General features: G+C 40.1%; 2 protein-coding genes across 3 annotated transcripts in view; one reads left to right on the plus strand and one right to left on the minus strand.

The window, feature by feature from the left end:
- Positions 1–16,262, plus strand: part of ppfia2 (PTPRF interacting protein alpha 2) — a 158,487-nt gene extending 142,225 nt beyond the window's left edge. The window contains exons 22-33 of the mRNA XM_034133513.1: positions 1,624–1,705; positions 2,704–2,904; positions 6,862–6,924; positions 8,052–8,084; positions 8,199–8,374; positions 8,752–8,849; positions 9,188–9,363; positions 10,130–10,198; positions 11,616–11,772; positions 11,935–11,991; positions 13,947–14,037; positions 16,161–16,262. Coding sequence (XP_033989404.1) covers positions 1,624–1,705; positions 2,704–2,904; positions 6,862–6,924; positions 8,052–8,084; positions 8,199–8,374; positions 8,752–8,849; positions 9,188–9,363; positions 10,130–10,198; positions 11,616–11,772; positions 11,935–11,991; positions 13,947–14,005 — 1,171 coding nt within the window. The 3' untranslated portion in view covers positions 14,006–14,037; positions 16,161–16,262. The remainder of the gene's footprint in view (positions 1–1,623; positions 1,706–2,703; positions 2,905–6,861; positions 6,925–8,051; positions 8,085–8,198; positions 8,375–8,751; positions 8,850–9,187; positions 9,364–10,129; positions 10,199–11,615; positions 11,773–11,934; positions 11,992–13,946; positions 14,038–16,160) is intronic.
- Positions 16,263–17,021: 759 nt separating this feature from the next.
- acss3 (acyl-CoA synthetase short chain family member 3) overlaps positions 17,022–24,633 on the minus strand; it is a 39,247-nt gene continuing 31,635 nt past the window's right edge. For both annotated transcript variants that reach the window (XM_034133514.1, XM_034133515.1), the window contains 7 exons: positions 21,498–21,593; positions 21,204–21,267; positions 19,901–19,982; positions 18,656–18,778; positions 18,468–18,567; positions 18,126–18,301; positions 17,022–17,676 (listed from right to left, as the gene is read on the minus strand). In XM_034133514.1, coding sequence (XP_033989405.1) covers positions 17,593–17,676; positions 18,126–18,301; positions 18,468–18,567; positions 18,656–18,778; positions 19,901–19,982; positions 21,204–21,267; positions 21,498–21,593 — 725 coding nt within the window. In that variant the 3' untranslated portion in view covers positions 17,022–17,592. The remainder of the gene's footprint in view (positions 17,677–18,125; positions 18,302–18,467; positions 18,568–18,655; positions 18,779–19,900; positions 19,983–21,203; positions 21,268–21,497; positions 21,594–24,633) is intronic.

The raw sequence follows: 24,633 nt of genomic DNA on the forward strand, positions 1-24,633 counted from the left end.
TTTTTTGTTTACCATCTGAAGACGTTTCTTCCCCCCTTTTTACAGTTCAATGGCAGCTGCATCCATGGCTGGACAGAGAATGTGCCGCCGCTTAAACTGTGGTGCAATTTTTACACCCGGAATGTCTTCCTCTCCTGTATATGTGTCTCTATCTATCCGTGTGAAATAACCAGCTGTAATATCTGGTTATGGGAATGTCAAATTTTGTTTGTATGATTTGTCATAACTGTTTCCTTACTTCCCTTTCCCCAGCTATGTTCAGTGGATGTATTTCTCCATGCATTAGACCTGACCTGAACATAAAACATGAGCTATCTCCCCATGTGCTGCATAGATAAGACAGTGAATGTACCTGGTTGTGTTTTGGACCAACACATTTCCTCTGTATGACATGTATGCTGTGTTTAAGAGCCCTTTCACTGTACTGAGGCCTTCAACGCTCAGAGTGCTACATGTATCATGGTTATTACTGAGTCCACTCTTTCCATTCTTCAACAACACGCTCAGGGAATGTGTTGAAGAGATGTTGTTATGAAATGTGTTCACTAAATACAATAAGATTTCGTTTTTTGGTGTGTGGGTGTGAGTATGAGTGTGTTTCCTGGTCCCATGCTTGTCAGGCATTTTTTGTTTATAAGTCCTCAGTGTCTGGCAGAGTGTGGGAGGATTGAGCACAATACAAATCTGTCTCTCTGTGCATGGCAGACCAAGAGCATCTATTCAATGCTTTTTGTCGATACATTGCAATTTACATCAATCTGAGTCTGCAGCGCCAAGTGAGGGAAAACAAAACGCAGCTCAGCCCTCTAAGGTTACACTTTCAACACCTGCTAAACAATACCAGACAATGCAGAGAAAAGTTACTTGAAAAAGATTCACTGTAGCACTGTGCCTTACAGCTGTATGAGTCGGTTGTATTTGCACTCAGAGAACATTAAAACTGTTATTTTGCCAAGGATGTCAAATCCATTAAATGTGTGACTTTATTTAAATCATTACACATTTTCAATATTTAATTACCCTAATAGCAGTGGTGAGGAAAGAAGTGCCTAAAAGTAACAATGTGGCAGTGCTATTCACAGCAAAAACAATCACTTGTAATTTTGCTTATGACCTTAACTCTAGCTATTATAATTACAATCTATTAAATAGATTAGTTGCTTCATTCAAAACAAAACAAAACTACCCTTGTGCACATTTACTACTAGCAGTTTTTTTAAGATGTAGTGTATGACAGGGACAAGGTTAACATCAGGATTTTGGAAATAAATGCAGTCAGTGAATATGTTCAGTAATACAACGCATGTGTGTGTGTGTGAGTGAGTGTGTGTGTAGCTACAGTTGTGTGCCTGTCTGCCCAGGAAGCACAGAAATGAATGATAAAGAGTTGCCCTTTTCAACAGTCTTAGTGTACAGGCTGGACTAGGAGATGAAATGTTTGAGTACTCTCCTCTCATGTATTATATACACACACACACACACACACGCACAATTCTGTGACTGCAGGGATTTGTGAAAGCAGTGTGTGCTGGAGTGAGAGTTGAAGTTGTATCTAATATGTGTGTTTATTATTATGTAAAAGTACATGCCTTCATATAAGCACTCCTCTGTCCCCGCCCCCAGACACGAGCTATTGGAGGAGGCCAGGAGAAAGGGTTTACCTTTCGCCCAATGGGACGGTCCCACAGTTGTAGCCTGGCTGGAGGTAAGATTTCTAAATGCAAATAAACTTTTTTTGGGTTGGTTGATCTTTAATGTGATAAACCATTGCAAATATACTTAACTGCAATATACTAAAGGGGCATGTAAAGAAGCAAAATGTTTACTTTTCTTACTCTCAAGCTTGACTTGATTTCATTCCACTGATTAGATTTTAATTTTATAATCAGTTTTTATTTTGTTTGTGTATAGTTTACTTATTTCTGCATTGTCTTGCACAGTGGTCACTTTCAACATTCTCTTGCCCTCTTTAGTTTCTATTTCTGTTTCTTCTTGCACTATTTCTTTTGTTTTATGTATTATATATATTTACTTTGCATTGTTGGAAGAGCCTGGAATTTCAGATTTTAATTCCCTAAACTACACTGTAGCTTTTGCCTTGATCTATCATAGTCCAAAAGAGAATTTATAGAAACTTCACTGCCCCCTGATGTTCAGTGGATGATTTACAGCCAGCAGTCCATTGATGACTCCACCAATCCCTAATGTTGCAGTTATTGATGGAGTTAAATTGGATTAGTGGGGCTTATAATTAGCCAAAAATACAAATATTGTGCCACTGTTAAAAAAGAAGATGTGCTTTTTATTGAGTTTATAGATTTGTATATTTTCTACTTTAGAATGCTGCTTTAGTTCTATATTGAGATGTTTAAATTCTAGTATTGTTAATTTCTACTCTTTACTTATGTGCAATGCCTTGTTTTGTTGTTTTTATGCTGCTGCAACGCAAACATTTCCCAAATGGGGATCAAATACCTCTTATCTTATCTTAATGATACATAACATATATGGAAAATCCTGCAAACTGCATGTTGACTATGAGGAACTATATTTGCTACATTGATTCATATGTTGGTCAATTCAAATCGAATAGTTCCAGGGCACAGTAAATAAGATGAATATTTATCATGTTGAAGATATTTAAGATGGATAAACTCAATGCGTCAAACTCATCCTCCATCTCCTCTCTCTCTCGGAGTAAAGCTGTGGTTGGGGATGCCGGCCTGGTACGTGGCGGCGTGTCGAGCCAACGTGAAGAGCGGAGCCATCATGTCGGCGCTGTCTGACACGGAGATCCAGAGGGAGATCGGGATCAGTAACCCGCTGCACCGCCTCAAGCTGCGCCTGGCCATCCAGGAGATGGTCTCCCTCACCAGCCCCTCGGCCCCGCCCACCTCCAGAACCGTGAGTTGGACAGAAAACATGGAGACATGGACGCAGACTGGAATATTAGTTGTACAATAATTGTTTGTAGACGGAGCTGATCAGGAGGAGGATGTCATCTCACATCCAAGACACTTCAGAATTTACTAAATAAATAATTATAGAAAATATTAAAAGCACTTAAATCCAATAAAGTTAGATGTGTCCTACTTATCCAGTGTAAAAGTTACATTATGCATTGGTTTGAAATGACAGAGAAGCTGTTGAAAGAAAACAAGTCCCTTTGGCAGAATTTTCTTTAAAATATCAATTTAAAATAGAATGGAACTCAAATCAAATGTATATAGTTTTGTGCTACTTTTCCATAAAATAATACTGCATTCATTCCGGGTCATAGGTTCACATGATGTGAAACATTTTGAAAAAAGGCAAGACTTTTCTATAAAACCGCTGAATTTTCTTTTAAAATATTCATATAAAATAGATGTAGCATTAAATAACAATAACATAGATGTGTACCCTACTAAAATGATACAATGGTGCATTGATTTTGAGTCGTGATGTCACAATACATGCAAGCTTCCAAAAAATCCAATAAGAGGCGTGTAGTAATATAATGCTATATTGATTTAGAGTCACTGGGTCATATGACATAGAATATATTAAAACAAATTAGTTTGGTTTTACACTTGGTTATTAATGTCTAAATTAGTGATCTTTAGAGGTGCTGGTCAGTAGATATTGTAACATTCGGACAGAGCCAGATAAGCTGTTACGCTGTTTCCAGCCTTAATGCTAAGCTAACCTAACGGGCTTCTCGGTCCAGCTTCATATTGAACAGAACCATCAATTTCTCAGCAAATAATCACATTTAGCCTTGTTTAAAAATAAATAACATCATCTCTGCCTCCAGATCAGCTCTGACAAATGTTTGTATGACTAATAGTCCTTTCTGCTAACATGCACAATGCCTCCAGACATGAGTGACATGTGCGTTGGCGCGCGACAAATGATTAGCAAACAGAGCCGTTGTCATTACACCCGGTGCATTTTAAATTATATAGTCTTTGTGAAAAACAAATGAATATTACAGTGGGAGTCAGCGACGGCCCTGTTTGTGTAACAGTGTGCTGTGATTTAACTCCAGTATTTCTACACCACAGTCGCTTCCATAGCTCCCTGTTGTCATGGTAATTGCATGCGGTCTCTAAGGAAGATGCTGCTCCTTATGATATGATAGTGACTGTTTACACTGCAGAGCAAGGACTAATGCACTCTCTACTGAGGGTACTCACACCATGCATCATAAGGACATGACAGGTTGTGCACTGCTGTATAAACCCAGCTGATAGTATTCATTAAAGTGTGTGTGTTTAGTCTCTACACAACACTCTATGCATGCTGTAACTTATGAGCTCCTGCACTCTTTGTCTTCTCCTGTTGGGAAATAAATACAAGCTATACTCTTTTATACTGCCCCCTCTTCCTCACCCTCTCATATACCACTTAGCTCCACTTCCACACCTCATGAAACTTTCATTACGGAGCATGCAACACCACGCGTCCAATCACAAACCCCCCTACTGTGACCGTCCTGTTACACCCCCAACACTCTAAAGAGGGGGTTAATTGACCCTGTAAATATGCTGTGACGTGTATGCCCAGCAGGAAGTTGATGGAGGGGAAAGAATTGGTCACTTTACTTATGCTATTACAACTGGATCCCCCTCAAACATGCAGAGGATCAGTGCCTGACTGTGACTGCACAGAATAAAGGGTTGGTTCACACAAATCACAAAAAAACATCATCTCAGATTCTTTTAGTGTTTCGTATATCTTCCTCCAATTCAATAAAATGGGAGCCACTGTCAACTGTTTTCTACTGAAGAAATAGTCCCCAATTAAACTAACTGCATGTTATGTACAAAAAATGTTCTAACATAAGGCCCAGTTAGATTGCTTAAGTAATTAGGGAAAACATATCAGGAAATAAGGGGAACATAATTGATTAATAAATATGTGTATTTAAGACATTGTACGCTGTAATAACAAAACTAAATATACATGTTTTGGGGCATTTACTGGCCCACATCTCTTTTTTTCAATCCAAAATGAATAAATGTTGTGAAGCAAACTGGCAAAACATGTTTGTCTCTACCCTATGATGTGTTCCTGTTAAGCCCCATAGCCCCGGGGGCTACTGGGCTTAACGGGCTTTTTTTTCTCACAAAACTGTGTCTCAGGGCTTCTTAAAATGTAATAAACTATGAATGTGTCATACTCACTTAAAGAGCAACTTGCAGGTTAGACACCCCAGTGAATAAATGTGTAGGAAAATGATGTATACACTAGATTTTCAAAAACATATACATAAATATACACTACGTGAAATCTGGCATCGTTTTTGTAAGACATTTTTACTTCCGCATAAAAAAAGACCACCCGCGTGTGACGTCACATCAGGGAGAGCGGCCGGTCTAACGTATTAATAAACATGGTTCACAATGCTAGTTTTGACACAGAAGAGGTTGAAAATGTATATTCGTATGCATATGACGGACCACAAACTTATAATTATGAGCCTGCTAGGCGGCCAAGAGACCAGGAGCAGCCAAGGATTAGAAGAAATAACGGCCATCGGAGAGAAATTGAGCTGTGGTGTGAGGAGAACCAGTGGAGAACTGGGCAGCTTGGTGAGTGACCGGCGTTAGCTACAGTTAATGTTAGCTAACGTCGGTCACATCACAACATTGTAAAGTTAGCTATCATATATCAGGCTATAACTAAAGGAGTATTGATAATATAGTGGCAGGACTGTTGATACTGATCCATAACAGAAACTAATGCGCAAGTATCAGCCGTATCTCGCGTTACCTAATGCAACTCCACACTACGTCTTACGGTGCTGTGTACCGGAGGGGAGAGAGAGAGGAGCGAAGGGGGGGAGAGAGAGAGGAACAAATGGGGGAGAGAGAGAGAGCAGCGAAGGGGGGGAGAGAGATGTAATACGGTTTCCTGATAATCGTTTTGTTTGATAGGCCTCAGCTGTGGAGAGTATGTGCTGCAGGGAGGTGGATGCACCTCGCACAACGCACCCAGGAACGAAAGCTAGCTCCGGTCCTTTTCCTGTTAGGGAAACTGTGGACTCGATGTCCTGACAGAGCTCACCATGATTAAAAATGGTGAAATGCAATGTAAAATTACCGAAGAAATACCAGCTCACTAAATCACAACCGCTCAAACCAACTACAAACTACTACCGCGGATTGGGCAGAGAAGGAGTCCGAGAAAGTTTCTCCCCCATGTGACGTAATGTGACGCGTTTGACATATGACGTTGAAAAAAAGCGAGATATGCTCACCTTTTGCTGTTATTCTGATCAAAAGTTGTGTTCAATGGCATTAAAATGAGAAAAGGGCGGCTGAAGGTTAATCCATAGGTTAATCTAATGTTTCTGTGTAACAGGTTAATTTATGGGGTGATACCTAGATGTACAGTAGCCAACTTTTTTTTTATTCATGTGACTTCTTGAGCACTTTTAGATATTCAAATCATTCTATAACCCTAAATTAAAACTTATATAAACTGGATAAGTGTATTTTCTGTAATTCGAGTGAACCAACCCTTTATTAGAATAAAACTTGAGAGGGATGAGTATAATAGGGTTTATATGTGTGTGTTGGTGTGAATTGTACTAATTTACGTGGTCTTCCTTGTTGTGCATGGCCCCCGTCTGTTATCTGTGAATGTACTGTTTGCTGTTAACCAGGACGTGCTGTGCTGTGCTGTGTTGTATTCTTGTCCTCTTCATTTGCCCTTTGACCCCTGGCGGGTTTGGGGCCAGTTCATGATCTGATCTGATAACACTGTTGGCTTACAGTGGTGCTGCTCTTCTTCTTTAACACTGCTTGCCCCCCCTGCCGGACCTCTGCTACCCCCCCTGCTGCTGCTCTGTCTCTCGGGCCCCGCCCCCTGCAGGCCTCAGGCAATGTGTGGGTCACCCATGAGGAGATGGAGACCATGGCCGCCCCCTCCAAAACGGTCAGTCTGCTTTGTGTCCTTCACTGCCACCCTTACTTTCTCTGTTAGTCTGGATTGTGTTCTGAGGGATTCACCTGGGTGCTAACTAACGGAGAAGGCATGTGTCATTTAACCCCTTTCCCAATCTGTTAACCTCTTGCCAACACTCATTTAAACTGGATTTATTCAAAGGAGCCTGTCAATGATTTACAAAGTACTTTATTTGTGTTCCTTTTATTGTTGATGATGGCTCAGTGAAGGTGTGAGCCAATGTGCTGGAGTCTGACTCAGTTCATCTCCATTCAAAAAGGAAATGAATCATCAGTCAGCTTATTGCGTTTAGCTTCTACATGTCTGCACATCAGGGAGGTAAAATGTGCCATTTGTATCCAAGAAAAATAATGCATAAATAAATCAAAACTAGACGTCTAATGTGCAGTTGAATTTCTACATTATTGTCCGACTGATTTAAGCTGTGTTGAGTATTTGTGGCAATGCGGTAGATGTGTCATTATGTGTTATAAGATAAGGGTAATTCATTTTGATCAGTAATACTGAATGGTGTCAATTTCACAGGACTCGACAAATGGCTCTTAATACTATATTATACTGCTTTATACATCACAACTGATGTGCTTTTACTTCCTTATCGCTTCAGGACCTAAAAGTTAGTCTTAAACCATTTTTTGGGAGAGAGTTTTGAAACATTTGTAACCTACTATATTTCCAAACTTAAATAAAACTGTGACCATGCTACATCTGAGGGTAGAAAAAGTCCCCCTGGAGACCAATTCCATCTAGATGTTTAGATGTGTAGTTGCTCAGCAGTGACTCCCACAATCCTTTTATCATGTCTTGAAAGCACCTTGCTGTTAGTCAAGGTTTGTGAAAATGTAGCAGAGGTGTGTAAGAAGAAAGTTTGATCTTTAATCTGAGTTGCTCTTATATGTAGAAGCACAACAACCACAATGAACTTTGGGGTCACAAAAACAAATCTAGATATAAATCGTGTATGTGTCCCATATTTCTGTTTATTTATCATGAACTGGGTTATTCTTTCATTTTAAAATAACCCAGTTCACTTGAGAGGTGTGCCGGTACAGAATTTGTACTTGATTAAAACTTTTTATTTTCCTTGTTTCAATCAGAAGTCAAGCTCTGAAGAGGGGAGCTGGGCACAGGTAAGGGGAACTTAAATCTGTCCATTGTTTATAACAGATTGAATCTTACAGCTTTGTTAATTTATCCAGTAAATTAAGATCTGTTTGAGTGTGCTGATCTGTCCTTCCCGTTAGACTCTAGCCTATGGTGACATGAACCATGAGTGGATAGGGAACGAGTGGCTGCCCAGTCTCGGACTACCTCAGTACCGCAGCTACTTCATGGAGTGCCTGGTGGACGCCCGCATGCTGGACCACCTCACCAAGAAAGACCTGAGGGTGCACCTCAAAATGGTGGACAGCTTCCACAGGTACAGCCGAGAGAATCAAGCATAGGTCTCGTAGAAAGCCCAACAATTTGACCAAGTTCTACACACCTTAATTCCTGATTGACCACTAGGATTAGTATTGTTTTACATATTTTCTACTGTTATTTTTGGTTTTGTTTGTTATTAATACCCTTAGTTGAATTCCTTAAATGAACACTGATGTGTTGTGCTTTTTTCTGCTGTATTAGACGTTTTTTTCAATGGAACTGGAAAAAACAAACATCTTAGTTCTCATAAATACAAGTTAAATTACTCTCAACAGCATAGAGCCGCTGACAATCCTTTGTGTGTGTGTTCCCAAACAGAAAAACATTTTATTTCATCTTGAGCGTGTGTTTTGTGTGATTTTCTGCCACCAGAACAAGTTTACAGTATGGAATCATGGGTCTAAAAAAGCTCAACTATGATAGGAAGGAACTTGAGAGACGCAGGGAGTACAGCCAGCACGAAATGAGAGGCAAGTGAACCCAAAATAAAAACCAATCATCATCACGAAGGAGATGCTCCAACTGAAACAGAAAGAGATGAAGTGCTGACTGTGTGTGTGTGTGTGTGTGTGTGTGTGTGTGTGTGTGTGTGTGTGTGTGTGTGTGTGTGTGTGTGTGTGTGTGTGTGTGTGTGTGTGTGTGTGTGTGTGTGTGTGTGTGTGTGTGTGTGTGTGTGTGTGTGTGTGTGTGTGTGTGTGTGTGTGTGTGGTGTGTGTGTGTGTGTGTGGTGTGTGTGTGTGTGTGGTGTGTGTGTGTGTGTGTGTGTGTGTGTGTGTGTGTGTGTGTGTGTGTGTGTGTGTGTGTACAGACGTGCTGGTGTGGAGCAATGAGCGGGTGATCCGATGGGTGCAGAGCATCGGTCTGAGGGACTACGCCAACATCCTGCTGGAGAGCGGAGTGCACGGAGCTCTGGTCGCCCTGGACGACAACTTCGACTACAGCAGCCTGGCTCTGCTGCTCCAGATCCCCAACCAAAACACTCAGGTACTCCAGATACACTCAAGACTCAAATGAATGCGAAAATCTGATGTCTGTCAGCAAGAAAAACTCTCACGATTAAGTGGTGGTGGTCAATACCCTCATGAAGGACTTGGTAATGACATGGTAGAGAAATTAAAAGATAATGCATGGTTTAAAAAACACAGGAATGTATTATGTAAGAAAGAACAGATTATTCCTATTTTTTGTTTTTGTTACAACAGTATGTAAACAAGGCATTGCAAGAGTTAAAATTTAAATTAAATAACAGAAACATACTCTATTTGTGAAGGGTGACATTATGATTTCCCTATTTAAGATAGTTTTATTTTCACTTGAAACATCTGTGACACAATTCAAATATGTTGTCCTTTAAATCTTAAATCTGAAGGAAAGTAATTCTGGTATGTTTAAGTGTTATTTATATCTCATCTTGTCCAACGCCTACTGTGAGCAATTCTCACTTCATAGCTTTTTCACACTGATTATTAAAAAAATAAACACATATTTTTCTGGCATCATCAATCCAGATTTAAAGGCTCTGAATGTGGGCAGTAAATGGTCTGTCAGCAGCTTCAGTCCAGAGCAGAGGTGTGTTGCTATCCTGCAGATTTGCCAACTGTCACTCTGCCGTGTGAATTTTCACGACTTATCTCGTCGATACTCTCGAAAAATTGATATAAATGGAAATACCGTAATGTGTCAGCTGCCTCTGTCACCACTCTGCTAAAAATATCCAGTCTTAGAATGTGGTGTGTTTTTTTTCCCACAGGCACGTCAGATTCTGGAGCGAGAGTACAACAACATGCTGGCGCTGGGCACCGACAGGAGACTGGACGAGGTGAGCTCATGACTCTCAAACCTTATTAGTCATTCAGAACATTTGCAGCAATTACAATCCATAAATTGGCTCAGCGTCACATCAAAGATACATCTCAAAGCTCATTAATTATGGTCTCTCTGTGTCTGTAAACCTGGCCAGTTAAAGGACACTGTGCTATTGTTAGCACACTGAAAGCATAAACTACATACTTAAATGTCTCCGATCATCGATAGATTATGTGATTATGATATAGCTATTTATGTTTAGAGGGCTTTCAAGGTTTCTTTTTTCTACATTCCAAGCCACTACACTTGTTTTAAGTAATTTTTATTTGGTTTAAATTGAAAATGGGTAGGCAATTTTGATCTTCCCCTGTACTTGTGATCCAAGTATTCCAAAATTGGCCAACTAACACACAAGAAGAATGTTTTGATTTCAATGCTGTTGCCCTTGATGTCCTTGTTAGAATTTCTTTAATAAAAAAATATATATTTTTGTATTATTATTATTATTTCAGATTTATTTTATATAATTTATTTTATTTATGGTTTATTATATTTTATAAGTCCTGTAAGATGGGACCATGTGTCATCTTACCCCTTATGTAATCAGAATCAGAAATCCTTTATTAGTCCCACAGCAGGGAAATGTACAGTGTTACAGCAAAAGTTGAATAGCAGGTTTTTACATGAAATAATAAAAATAAAGACAAATAAGTACACAACCATGGCTAAAATTTGAAGCAGTAATTTCAATTTCAAGTGACATAGATGGCATTTAAAGGTGGGGTAGGTAATTTTGGAGAAACCAGCTTGAGTGCGCTAGAATTTGAAAATACACAGCCGGAAAAAATCTGCCACTTCCTTACAGAGCCCCTCCTCCAACACACACGAACGCGCACATGACCAATGAGGGCACGAGATAAGTTTGTGCACAGATGGAAGGCAGGCAGGTAGGCCATCCAGTTATTTTAGCCGGGCCGGCTAAAATGATTGGTCGTACTTTTTACAGCGCTACGGCTTCCACAGATGACATTTTTTAATGGATTTTTTTTCAAAGCACTTAAGATATTCATCATTGCTATCGGGATGTTAAGAGCATTCCATGGAATATAACAAAAAGTGTATCTCAAGCCGGTTTCTCAAACTTACCTACCCCACCTTTAAGTACCGTGACCTTAAAATAATATAAGTTGGGACATTTATCAAAAAAAGTATTTTCCACATTAAAGTGATTATAGCACCGTACAAATTGCAGTTAAATGATAATAACATGAACATAGAGTAATGACTTCCTTAAAGTTTAGGTCGTGATCATCACTTTAAATGAGAAAAATATGAAAGTGAAGTGCATCCCTACATGATTTATGAACTATTGATTTATATGTTTTACTGTTTGGATGTAAAATCTTAAATGATTGATATCTGTCCTTCAGTGTGACGACAAAGACTTCCGCGGCCCGTCGTGGAGGCGGCAGTTCCCCCCCCGGGACGTTCACGGTATAAGTATGATGCCCGGCTCGGCGGAGACCCTCCCTGCTGGATTCCGCCTCACCGCCTCGGCTGGTCACCCCCGGAGGTTACCCCACGAGGGTAAGAGCCCGCCTCCTCACCTCACATTACCCTATCAGATTTCAGTAATGCACTAAATGTGGCTTCAGAGGCAGCTACAGAGCAGGTTTCTCCACCTGTTGCTCCACCCCTGAAGGCGGAGTCTGACTGTGTCTCTTGTCTCTCCGATTGGCTGCTCTGCAGTCCTGTATGAGGCGCTGGATGACAGCCCTGACGACATGTATTTGGATTGGTTTCAAGGTCAGCTTCGCCCCTCTGAGGGTCCCGGGCTTGTTGGCCCTGCGTGTCGTTTTATTTTACATAATCTCCCTCCTCTTCACATCTACCAACCTCTGTCCGGCTGTTTCTTTTACCCCTTCTCTCTCTCTCTCTACTAATCTTGAATCTCCGATATCCAACTCCACAGGTGTTGTTTTGCAAAGAAGCAAAATAGTTGTTTAGTCACCCTGGTTGTTAAGTTATGAATTAACCTGCTAGTGTAACCCTTGCAGTGACTGAGCAGCAGAACACAAGGCGGCTGAGCGGTGCTATGTAACAGCGCCTGGATCAGGAGGTTACCATCAGGAACTCAGACCGACAGTTTGTCATCCCTCTGTTAAAAGAGGACACTGGCTGAATGGGCTTCATTACAGGATGATTCCAATTAAGCACAACTTCGTTTCTGCCTTCATTTCAGTTTTTATTTTTTTATTACAGTACTTTGTATTCAAGTAATTGTTGAGAACACAGCAGCACTGCAGGAAACAGAATCACACAGGTTTTTAACTACAGACCAGATTTCATACGCCACTGCATTTAAAGGTACATTTAATTGAAGTGCACCTAAACTATATTAAAACCATAATAACAGTTATGGCAAAGCTTCCTGGTGAAGGATGTTTACAACAGACAGTTCAAATAAAACAGTTGCTTTTTTTTCTCTCTTACGAACTAATACTTCTTTCTTTTTTTATAAACCTATACTGTATGAAAGTCTGACTTCCAACTTCTTTCAGGCAATGTCTCCGCATTCCTAGGTCACAGTATAAAAACTGAAGTTCAAGGTTTAGTTAGTTAAATGGAAAAAAAACGACTAATAGAAGATAAAATACTATCAACTTAATGTCTTCTTACTCACTTGTTTTGGAGCCTTTAACCACATTGTTAAAGTAAAGATCCAAGTTATAATGACCTGGAAATGATGCTATAAAGAGATGACCGGTGAATTACATTACATGTTACTTGTTAGACGCTTTTATCCAAAGCGACTTACATACTCAATACTGTGGACAATCCCCACAGGAGCAATTTAGAAAGTCTCTTTACAAATGATGCCACCAGAGTTGTGATACCTGACTGGAAATCCTCCTGCTGATTCCGGACAGTGTTCTCCTCTAACACTGTGTCCCCGCTGACACTGAAACAGCCTCCCTGTCCCCCCCCCGCCCCCCCTGTCCCCCAGTCTCTATCTCTGTGCTCCCCGGTCTGTGACGTCCACAAAACACTCAAAGTCTTGTTGCTGCTGTTATCCACTCAAAATGAAGACCCCCTTTCTTTGAGTGCGTGATACAGGGCCTCCTCCTCTGAGGGCGATACAACAAGTGGTCTCAATGTGTGAGAAAGGTGCCTTTGAGGGTGGTGGTCTAGTGGAGGAATGTTTCCTCCTCTCTCAATCTTTAGAGTGGTGCAGTGATGACGTATGAAAACATTTCAATCGTTAATTTAATTTCCGAATCTTTCAAAAAATAAGATCTGTGGCAAACACACGCTTATGATGCTTACACATGTTGATCATCAGGATAAACTGCCCAAATTAACACCACTTTATAAGCTATCATTAGGCTATAAACCAACTACATCACACTATGCTAAGCTAAAGGCGGCTAATGTTCAACGTGATGAGGTTTAGTTTCATTTAGCCACTTGTAACAGTAGCAACCGCCATGACACATGGAGGCGTTGACATTCACGGGTGAGTTATTTACTGATGTATTTAAGCTTGTGTTCACCACAGATCTTACTTAAGACATCTAACCAAATTCACATTCCAAAAATGTTGAATTTGAGGCAAGGGATTCCAGAAGTGGTCAAATGCTGACTCAATCCCAGTTTTACAACTCATTCCTGCACTACCACTGTATAAAGAGTATGCTCTAACATGTAGACTCAAAGCCCTTTCTCTCTGGTGTCCCCCCCCCCCCCCCCCCCCCCCACAGTGGGATCGGCCACGGTGCAGCGGATGGACACCTCCACGGTGAGAACCTACTCCTGCTGAGAGGAGGAAGAGAGGCCCCTAAACTGTACGCTGTATGTAACACAACACAGACTCTCGCTCTGTTAAATGCTCTCCTCAGAAGTACTAGATGAAAGAGAAGAAGGCCAATTGTTTCCCAAAGATAAGTGTTTGTCTCATTGACGCTGGTGCAGTGATTTTGCCAGGGAGCCGTGATGAGGTGATAGCAGCTCGGCTAGCAGCTCGGCTAGCAGCGGTCCTTTTCTGATGCCTGTCCAAAAAAGATGAGTCAGTCACGGCCCAAGCTTTAGAAATCTGCTTCAAATCCATGCCGTTCCTTCAGTACCTTACACAGAGACTCGTTAACAAAGGTTATGAGTTCACACTTCTAAAAATAGGCCCTGTGAGATTTATCCAGACTTTCCACATTACAAAGGGAGCTTGCCCTAGATTCATTTGTAATGGTTTACTTTGTACTGCCAGGTGCAGTGGAAATGTGACATCTCACGCAGGTATTTGCTTTAATTTGCTGCACTATCTGACTCTGCTGTCTCTCTGCATCTGTAGTGACAAGCTGATGCAAAAGGGAACAGAAGCTATGTTCAACACCTGCCTCCCCCCTCATTCACTGGCTCATTTGACTCTAAAGTGAGCAGTCAATAGAGATGATAAGTGTAAATTAGGTAAAGAATAGCTTTTTTAAAGTTTAGCCACCCAACAAGCATGTTAACAATGACAACATGTAGAAAGCTACTGATGGAATAGCAAGATAGTATTCCAGAAGTGTCATAAGATATAGAGTCCCATAAAAAAATATGATACACTTCCATGAAAAATAACAGACGTAGACGCTATCAAAAAACAATGGGGAATTCCCTGGGCAGAATAACAGGAAAGCCTGACTCCATGGCAACGTTGTCAATCACCATTAGAGCCCGCCTCAGTGGGGGGCACTGGAGCCCTGTGCTCCTCCCTCTTGATCCAGAATGCCGCAATGGAGAAATCTCTCTGAAGAAGTGACCTCCCAAACTCCAGCCAGGAGCATGCTGGGTAGTGGGTACCTGGCCTCAGGTCCTAGCTGGGTTAGCTTAGCTCCCATCTCAACAACACAACTTTTTAGTATCATCGTATAATAATGATATAGTGCTTTGACTGCAGGGTTATTGTACAAGACAGGAGTGTTAGGACAATAAATAACACAACAGCTAAGGGTAGAGATCAAATGTGAAAGCACAGGCAGGGAGAGTTTGTGTGAGTTACATATTCATGACCATTATTTTGTTTAGTTCCTGGAGAATTTGCTCATTCCTTGAAGCACCCTGCAGGCTGTTTCTAAGGATTTCATCAGCTTAACTACTCCCACACAGCAAATAAAAGACAATATAGTGCAAAGATTAGTGAGAGCAAAGGGCGTAGTTCTGGTAGAGAACACGTGCGTAGAAAACAAAAACTGATTCTTCTTTCTGCACACAGGAATTGTTACCAGTCAGCCTGGAAATATTTATATTGTTCAGTGCAACATTTGAATAGAGGCCCCTAAAAAAATATTCTAGTATGATTTCCTCACTTCCTTCATTTCATACACTTTTTAAGATTGTTTGCAAAACATTCATACAGTATTTACTTAAAAGTTTAGAAAATCACAGTTCCTTCAGAGGTTACTTAACACACACTGTTTGCTTCCAAAGTCACAAGTCGTATTAAATTAGTAATAGTAGTACTGTATGTTGAAACAAATAATTGAAAGTCATAAAATGTTTAATAAACTAATCATTGTATCGTTTGTCATAAAAGATAATGTATAATATTTAATAATAAAGTTCTAGCATAGTATGTGGAAAAAATCCCCAAATTATGTCTAGAAAAATTATTTTAAAGTAAATAAACGTCATAGTATAGTTTGTTAAAAAAAAAACTGAAATGACATTCAAAAGTATAGTATTTCATACAGAAATGAGTCAAAACTCACATTCCATACTGCTCAAAAAATATAGTAGCATTTTAATATCTTACTTTAATTTACAATCTACCATCGAAGTTACCTTCTAAGCTATATAAGCCATAATGAGCTACAACAACATGACACTTAATTGACATAATACAGATTTCAAATGGTATAATTTAGGATTTTCTTTTTTAATCACACCAACTCACCAGTGCCTCGTTGAAAACTCCACACTCTCCCCCCCCCCCTCAGGTACAGTTTTGATCGGAGGTGAACCAGTGGAGCTGCTGGACGGGCCAACATGCCGAGGAACAAACTCTCTGACGACACGCACTGCCAAGAAGCCCTGCTCCCCTCTCTGCTTCCCCCCCCCCCCTCCCCTCCTCTGCCCCCCCTCCCCGCCCCCCCCGCCCCCCCCCCCCCCCTCCCTATAACGTGGGCACCAGATGCCGGTGCTAAACTGTCCCGCAGGCTGCTCCGTTGTCACCGTTTCTACCTTTTACATGTACAGTAACTTGTCGAAGCATAACGTACTGTGTATTTCTTCTACAGGAGATGTGTAGGTTATCTGTAAATAAATATGCCATTTTTTAAATATATATATACACACATCTATGTATAAAAAAGATATTCAGAGTTTGTGCAAAAAAACGTCCCTGCCACCTCATTTAGTGGACCATAGATTAATATATGCTGCTCTTTTAAATGTGTTCATATTACCCCGCCCTCTTAGATCATTTTGTACATATGGTTTTATTTTTTCATTGTGCTGCTGATGATGATGAAACATTGAGAGGATGGATGTGAAAACCTGCCCTCTAGTGGTGCACAAAAACCACTCTGAGCCCCATTTCTGACACCAACAACACTTCACTCTGCTTTTTATGCACTTGCTGTCATAAAAAGGAGCATTTTAAGAGAACATGACAAGCACTTTGATACAACCGCATCAACTCAACAGACTTTTAGTAGCCAAGGACAAAACAAGAGCTCCGAAGTTGCACAAAACTTCATCTCAGAGAACAAAAGACGTCATTCATAGAACCTGTCACTTGTTGTACTGTATGTTTTGTTGGGCGATACATTAACACACTCTGGCCTTCTCCCCCCCCCCCCCCCCCCCCCTCAGACATTACGTTAACATAGGAAATAACTGAAAGACAGACTGCTTTAGCTCATAGTGTGCGTAGAGTGTATATGACCATGTTGATGAAGTGAGGTGACATTTAATGACTGTTGCTTGCTGTGACTTACATCGGTGTAACTGTTGACTCTTTGTTTCTGTCGGAGTTCTCAGGGCAACCTATTGTACGGCCCTGTCTTCTGTCTTTTAGTTATCTCTGATGGACCACTCAGAACAAAAAGTCTCACGCTTTTGATTTGTTTTTACATCTTCAATTTGCACGAACGATGAATCATTTTATTTTGTGTCCATTCTTTTTTATTTATTACTTCTTGTACTTTGTCAAAACTAAGTGGTGAGCAAGCAAATTTTCATTGTCAATAAAAGAAAAACTACTGTCAGTGAGTTTATTATAATTTGTATTCTGTACAAACAGTTGCCATAGTGTCTCTACTTGTTAATTATGAAAACCTGAGGCAGTACGGTTTCAAGTTCTTCATGGATTTGGCACATTTATCTAAAGGTTAGATGGTAAAACTTACAGTACATTAAAAGATGAGTTCAGGCTCCGCGAGGTTTCAGCAATTTTTCTAACTGACTCTCGATATCTTTGAACACTTCTGGGTCCTCGATTGTTGGAGTGATCTGTTGGTTAATTTAATGATTAGAAATTACAATAATGGTCAAATTATGATTGTAATGTGCAAAAGTCCTACAGTCCTTCATTTAGGCCTTTCAGTTGTTGCCAAAGAAACTACTATATTAAGAACTCATTTCTTAGTGTCATCCACTTCTCTCTTGAGCACCTTATCAGCAAAAACTGAGATGGTAACTACTGTATGAGGAAAAATCCCAAACGAGCCCTCAGCTCTACTTAATGAGTTCAGCACCTGCTAATGCACCATCATTACTCAAATTCGGAATGATTAGAATAAACTGCTGTCCCCTGAGCAGCTGTGAAACTCACGAAAACAAGAAAAGAAAGATGAACCATTAAAAGGTCCCCTCAGTTTTTTTCTCCTACTCTAATTCACTTTCAAAACTATTAGTGATGGAGAATAAAGCACAGAATATTTCTTTGAGGGTTGTCATACCTTGTACGGCTTGCCGTTGACCAGGTTGGCTAACGAGGAGCGAGGGATCTTTCCAGAGCGCGTCTTCGGCAATCCTCGGACAAAGAGCACTTTCTTGAAGGCGGCCACTGGTCCGATGGTGTCTCTCACCAGCTTCACCATCTCAGCTACGATCTCCTCCTTATTTTTCTGCACACCTGAAACAAACAGCACATGGAGTGATAACCTAGGATTTCAATTCAGATATGTTTTATTTTGTTGCCAGGATTGTACATTATGAAGGTAAAAAGTGAAAGAAACGTATGTGATCAAATTCAGATACTACTTGATGTATTTCTAAACGTTACATCTGTCATGCCTCACCGTTCTTGAGTACACACAGGGCCAGTGGAACGACACCCTTCAGAGGGTCCTCCAGACCCACCACAGCGCAGTCCCCCACCGCAGGGTGCTGCAGCACTGACTGAAAGACATACACATATATATTAAAATACTACAATAGAAGAGTTTGGAAAATATTTGTGTTGCCTCCTCAGTAAGCTTTCTCCTACCTCCTCCAATGCTCCAGCTGACAGCCTGTGGCCAGCTACGTTGATGACATCATCAGACCGGGACATGATGTAAAGGAAACCCTCCTCATCTACATAGCCTGCATCCATGGTGTCATAGTAACCCTGATGGTGGGACAGATATGAATAAGATAAATGTAAGATGGAAAGGTGAAAACAGTGAGAAATGACATGCATAGTAGGGTCAGAAAATGTTCAGTATGGTACAAATATCAGAAACAAATGAAATAGTATAGTTTGTCAACAATATGAGTAAAATCAAGATAGAATAGTAGGTCTAAAATATTGGAAAGCCCACAATGTCGATTTTTTTCCTTTCATAGTTTGGTATGACAATAAAAATCAGCTTAGTGAAAAATATCAGGAAAAATATACATGGCATAGTGTAATAGAAAATTAGGAAAAAACCGACAAAGAATAGTACATCAACATTACTGTTTGTTAGGTGATTCATTGTAATTCAAAATAATTCATTGTATGTCGAAATGAGGCGTAGTATAGTATGTAGATAAAAATGACATAAAATACTATGTCGAAAATATGCAAAAGAAAGTCAAAGTATAGTATGTCGAAAATATCAGAAAAAACAACAGAGTAATGTATATCGAAGAATTTGAAAAACTGTTCGGTCAGAAAAAAAGACATAATATAGTATGTCTAATTTCGGAAATATCGAAAAAATACATTATAAATGGAATATGTTGAAAATATCAGAAAAATAAAATAGTATTTAACATTTCAGAAAATCAACAAAGTATATATTTGTAGGAAATATCAGGAAAAACGATGCGTATGATTTTTTTTCTTCTTGAAAACCTCATAACATTAAAACACATTCAATTGTTATAGCGTATTAATATCATCCAGGTACACAAACAAAAACATAAAAAAAAAGGAATGTTGACATTTCTCTTCAGGATTACGTCGGTTTTGGAGCAGGTCATTAGATACAATTTCACCAACCCACAACAAATCTTAATCAATTTGAATTTATGAGGTCTTTCTATGGGGAAAAAACTCACACGACCCTTTTATAAAACATTTGACCACTAGAGGGCCCCCTTCTTCCACAACTGACCTCAACCCACTCTACTGCATTAGTATGTCAGTGTTGTAGCTAAAGGAATTGAACAGAACTTCAAACACCATTGTTCTAAATCAAATGAGACGCACATTATCCAATGAACAATAAACATCACTATTTAAGGAATGTAATTCTTGTCTTACCGGGAACTTAGTGAAGTAGAGCTCCTTGAACAGATCATGGTTCTGCCACAGGGACAATGCTGCACCGGGTGGTAAAGGTAGTCTGGAGGAAAAAGGGGTTTCAATTCCTTTTGAATGTATTGCTTGTGCCATGACATTCACACAATAACAAAGGTAGGCATGCAAGACTTATAAATTACTTGTAGCTTGACACTAAGCATCACTTACTTTATTACAATGACTATCTACTTGAATGTTTGCATAAAGAGCTTAGATTGTACCCAATAAAATAATAGATAATTGTCCAGGGATACAGATAGTCTATACTAGGCTTCCCCTTGCCTGACACACACTTATACATGGCGCACAAACACACACTCATGGTGAATTAATAGAATAATAGAATACCAATAATTACTCAGTCTTTGTTTATTGAGAGACTAGCAAAAATCCCCCTTCTTGACCTAGATGACCCCATTTCCCATGTTGGAACTCTTACATGCCTCTGCACGGAGAATATTAAATCACAGCGAAGATCTTATTTCCTGTGTCCATTTGCTGCTTAAAGAGGATTATAAAAAAGCGACCCTATCCTACAGTATGTTTAAGAAGGCAGTATGAACCAGAAGAAAAAAGAATATTTAGCATCATAAACTTATAAACTAATGTCGGAGTTTTGCTGCCTGCTTTTCATTTGATGAGTCACTGCCGAGTGCTTCCTACGCACACAAGCTAAACAAAGCAACATTATATAATTACAGAACTAATTAAAATACATTTTTACTTGACACTCAAGCTTCGAAGGCACATTGCAACAACCTCACTCTGTGTAAATATTGAATATGATTTGATGAAGCCATACAGTAACACAGCAGTTACTGTTTCCAGCTCTACCTGTGCTTATCTCTGTGTGCATTGCACATGTGAACTGCTTGGAAATCCCCTGTGTTGGCAGTGAGTCGATACCAGCGGTTACCAATAACAGGGAAATGGAGCTGGAGAGTGATAACAGATAGGGAGCAGGCTGAAGATAAGGCAGCACAAAGGGCTAAGGGCCTGCAGCTAGAGCTTTTGATCAGGTCTACTTTGCACAGGCAGCTCTTTTACATAAACAGACAAACACCTTTCATTCTTTAGCCTGGCAACAGTTTATTTGGAGTCAGATACAAGCTGCCTGACAGTGAATTATTTAGATTAATGAGTAAAAGATTGGAGTTTACATTTGATAAGGGCATGCAAAATGCTTTGATGTCACATTTCAAAAGTGTTTGCGTGTGAAAGGTAAAGCAGTGACTAAGCTGCTGAGCAAATTCACTCGGCTTACCCCACCACAATATTTCCCAGGGTTCTTGGCTTCACCTCCTGCATGTCATCATCGATCACTGTGACTAGTGGAAATGAAAAGGCATGCAATTCATATTCAGAGGAGGTGTATCACCCACTGGGGAGGCAGAAATATGAAATGATCTGCAGAGAATGACAAGCGGTTTTTCTAATTGTATCCATTTCAGTTTCGTTTATCCGTTACTTGTTATTAAGGGGAAGCAAAGCTGACTTTAAAATCATGACTAGTATGTTAAATGTAGAATGTAGATGAGATGTGGATTCTGACTCTTACCATTGTAACCTGGAACTGGTTTTCCAGCCTGACCTGCAGGTGGCGTGAGAGAGTTTCCCAGACCGATGCATGAGGAGGTGATCGCAGAGCCAGTTTCTGATGAGAGAAATGGGAAAAAGTCATGGATGAAGACTCGTATCTTTGTGGGGGACGCATACAGTTTTACTCAAAGCACAAACAAATCTGGGTCTGTGGTGTAAAGCAAAGTTTGACACAACTTAGTTTCAGGATTTTCTGCTTTCTATGCAAATGTTAAACCTTCCTGATCAAAAGAGTGCGTGTGGTCGTGGCCTGCATTGCTTCTGACAGCAGCTTTAACCTACATTATGCAGAACTATGACAGCTCCTATGGGCCCTCCTCTACTACACCACCCAACTGTGCTCCACATACAGCAGAGGCTTCTGTCAGAGCTGCTGGCCCACCCAGAGCATGATTAACCCAATCGATCCAGCTCTGTAAGCAAGATTATATCAGAAATCTCACAGCAGCAGACCAGCCCGACATCAGCATCTGCCTTCTATGACGAAATGACATTTGAAAACACTGTCTGACAAAATCAACTGTCGGTTTCTCAATGTAATAAATACAAAAACAGAGATTCAGCTGAATGCTTCCATCTGTTTGTCATGTTTTCCTTCTGTTCAGTTAAGAGTTGTTCTCAGTTTCTCACAACAGGTGACAGACATCAGAAAATAACCTTCAACAGAATGATTTCCATAATATCTCTCCAATACATTTGCATGCTATTGTACATCTGACTGTTTACTTATGTGGTTCCAATCTCTAAAGGCACAAAGGGAAATATTCATGCTTAAGACAGGACTGGGAGCTTCATTAGTTGCTTAATTAAAACATTGAATCAGACATGTGACATTTCACAAACCAGCTGTATGGCTTTTTGACACTAACACAGTTAACAAACAAACTGCAGCTAAATTACCTCATGTGCTGCCATTTCTATCTTCATTAAAATGCAAATGTATGCACAAGCTGATCCAGAAGGTAATCAGATCATCCTCTCTATATGATGTTTCTGTCATGTATAGCTCTTGAGTTATTGTGGGAACGGGTGTCTTGGCATTTTATCCTGTTAATATGCAAATTAATGCAGCACCGTGCTCCATACCTGCATCAGATCAGCTACTGCACAGAGGGGAAGGAGGGGGATATACATTTTCAATCACGTATTGTTCTAAAGTATACAGTCAGTTACTGACAGCAGAAGTGACTTGCTGTCGGAGAGGGCAAAGGCCAATGGCAAAACATTCAAGCTAGCTTGGTTGATACAATGGCGATGTGAAAACAAATATTTGAGACTCCTTATTAAACCATGAGGGAGAGATAAAGCAACAGAGGACTTCTGCAGGGTTACACACCTGTCAGCTCCAAACAGAAAGACCCAGCTGCAGTATGAAACTAGACTGTGTAATTACTTCGAAAACAAGACAACATTTTATCTCTAGAGTTAAAGGGTCTCTGTGCAGTTTCTTGGAAAACAAAGTTTCTATTTACATTCAGTGTTGCTCAACTAAATGTCTGTATCCTTGAGGTAAAACCAACATGCATTTCCTATCATCATACAACTATACTGAAGTGCATTTATTACATCCATCTCGTTTTTGTACCTATCAATCAATGGAATAGTGCAACACATTGGCAGGACTGTCTATCGCCTCACCTGCATGCCCTACTTATGCAAATGCACCACAACAAAATATTTGTACTACTGGTTAAAAACGACATCTGGATAACTTTAAGTTGCAACATACAGAGATTGTCAGATTTAAGGATATATTGGACAGGAAGCTTTCTGGGGGAAAGAAAGATCAGGATGTTCAGATTATGAAGTAGCTCTAAGGTAAGATTGTTAGGATCTATAAGACATCAGGTCAACTTGTACTTAGACAAAATCATCTCCAGCATCTTGTTAAAGTACCAGTTCTATCAATTCAAAAATACTGCCTATACTACTAATGAAACAAGTGCTTTAACTTCCATCTTCAGCACAGCAGGCTTCAAAGACACTAGTTCAGGGGCAGGAGGTTGGTGTTGCTTAAGGAGGGGATTATGTTATCAAATGAAGAGAAGGCGGAGAGTTAGAGTTTAACACATTGCCCAACCACAGTGGCCTCTGAACTGGCAACCACAATACGCCTCATTCATCAGAGGCCAGTTAGCCACTCCCTGCCGGGTTCAAAGCCCATCACTGTCAGCACAGACGGCGTTCAGCACCAATGATAATTAAATAAATGAAAGGGCATTATGTCCCGCCCACCTGGTCCGAGAGTGGAGTCATAATAGAGTAATAACAGACTCCCCTGTTGACCAATGATGTTCTTTGCTTTCCCCTCAGGATCATACAGCTCTTTGCGCTGCATCATTTATGGCTATCAGATCATCTGAAAGCAACTAGGGCTAAGGTGAGATACGATCAATTCAAGGTGTGGGATTTCCAGTTCAGTGTTGAAACAAAAAAGAAAAGTGGTGGCATTTAGAAAGTAATTTGTACAAAAGTGAGTAATTAGTAGCCAATCAAACTGCATCATAATAGACCTAGATGGCATCATTTGTTTCCTCAACAAGCCAATATTGTCAAACCAATATATTCGTCTGACCCTGGAGGACACCATAAATGTGCTTTAGAAGCTCTGCTGAATTGCTGGTCGTTAAGGGCTCGACAAAACCAGTGAACCGTGTTTAGCAAGAGTGGAGTGTTTAGACCTGACCGTTTACATCTGGAGGCAGGGCTCTCTGGCTGTGGTTCTGAGCCTGGAACCAAAATTCAATATATAAAAAAGTCAATATAATTAGATCTAGACATTTTACAAGGCAGACTGTACAGTAAAGGGAAATAGCTGTGCAGCTTTCAGGCATGAATTAAACCATTATAAAGCTAATTGTTCTCAATGAGAATGAGTTCACTTCATAAAACCTTTTCTCCTACCATTTCAATGAAAGATGGTAAGCTGACAAGAGCAGAACTCAGTTTCTAAAGGCTGACTCAGACGTTTGCCAATAACTCCTGAGTTTCCTTCCTCAGACCACAAAATGAAAGCATAATAGATCATAACACAGCATTTTTTGTCCATTTACATTCCTACATCCCTAGTTCAGAGAGATTATTAAACATTTACC

This window comes from Trematomus bernacchii, unplaced genomic scaffold, assembly GCF_902827165.1.
Source record: "Trematomus bernacchii unplaced genomic scaffold, fTreBer1.1, whole genome shotgun sequence".
Lineage (NCBI taxonomy): Eukaryota > Metazoa > Chordata > Actinopteri > Perciformes > Nototheniidae > Trematomus > Trematomus bernacchii.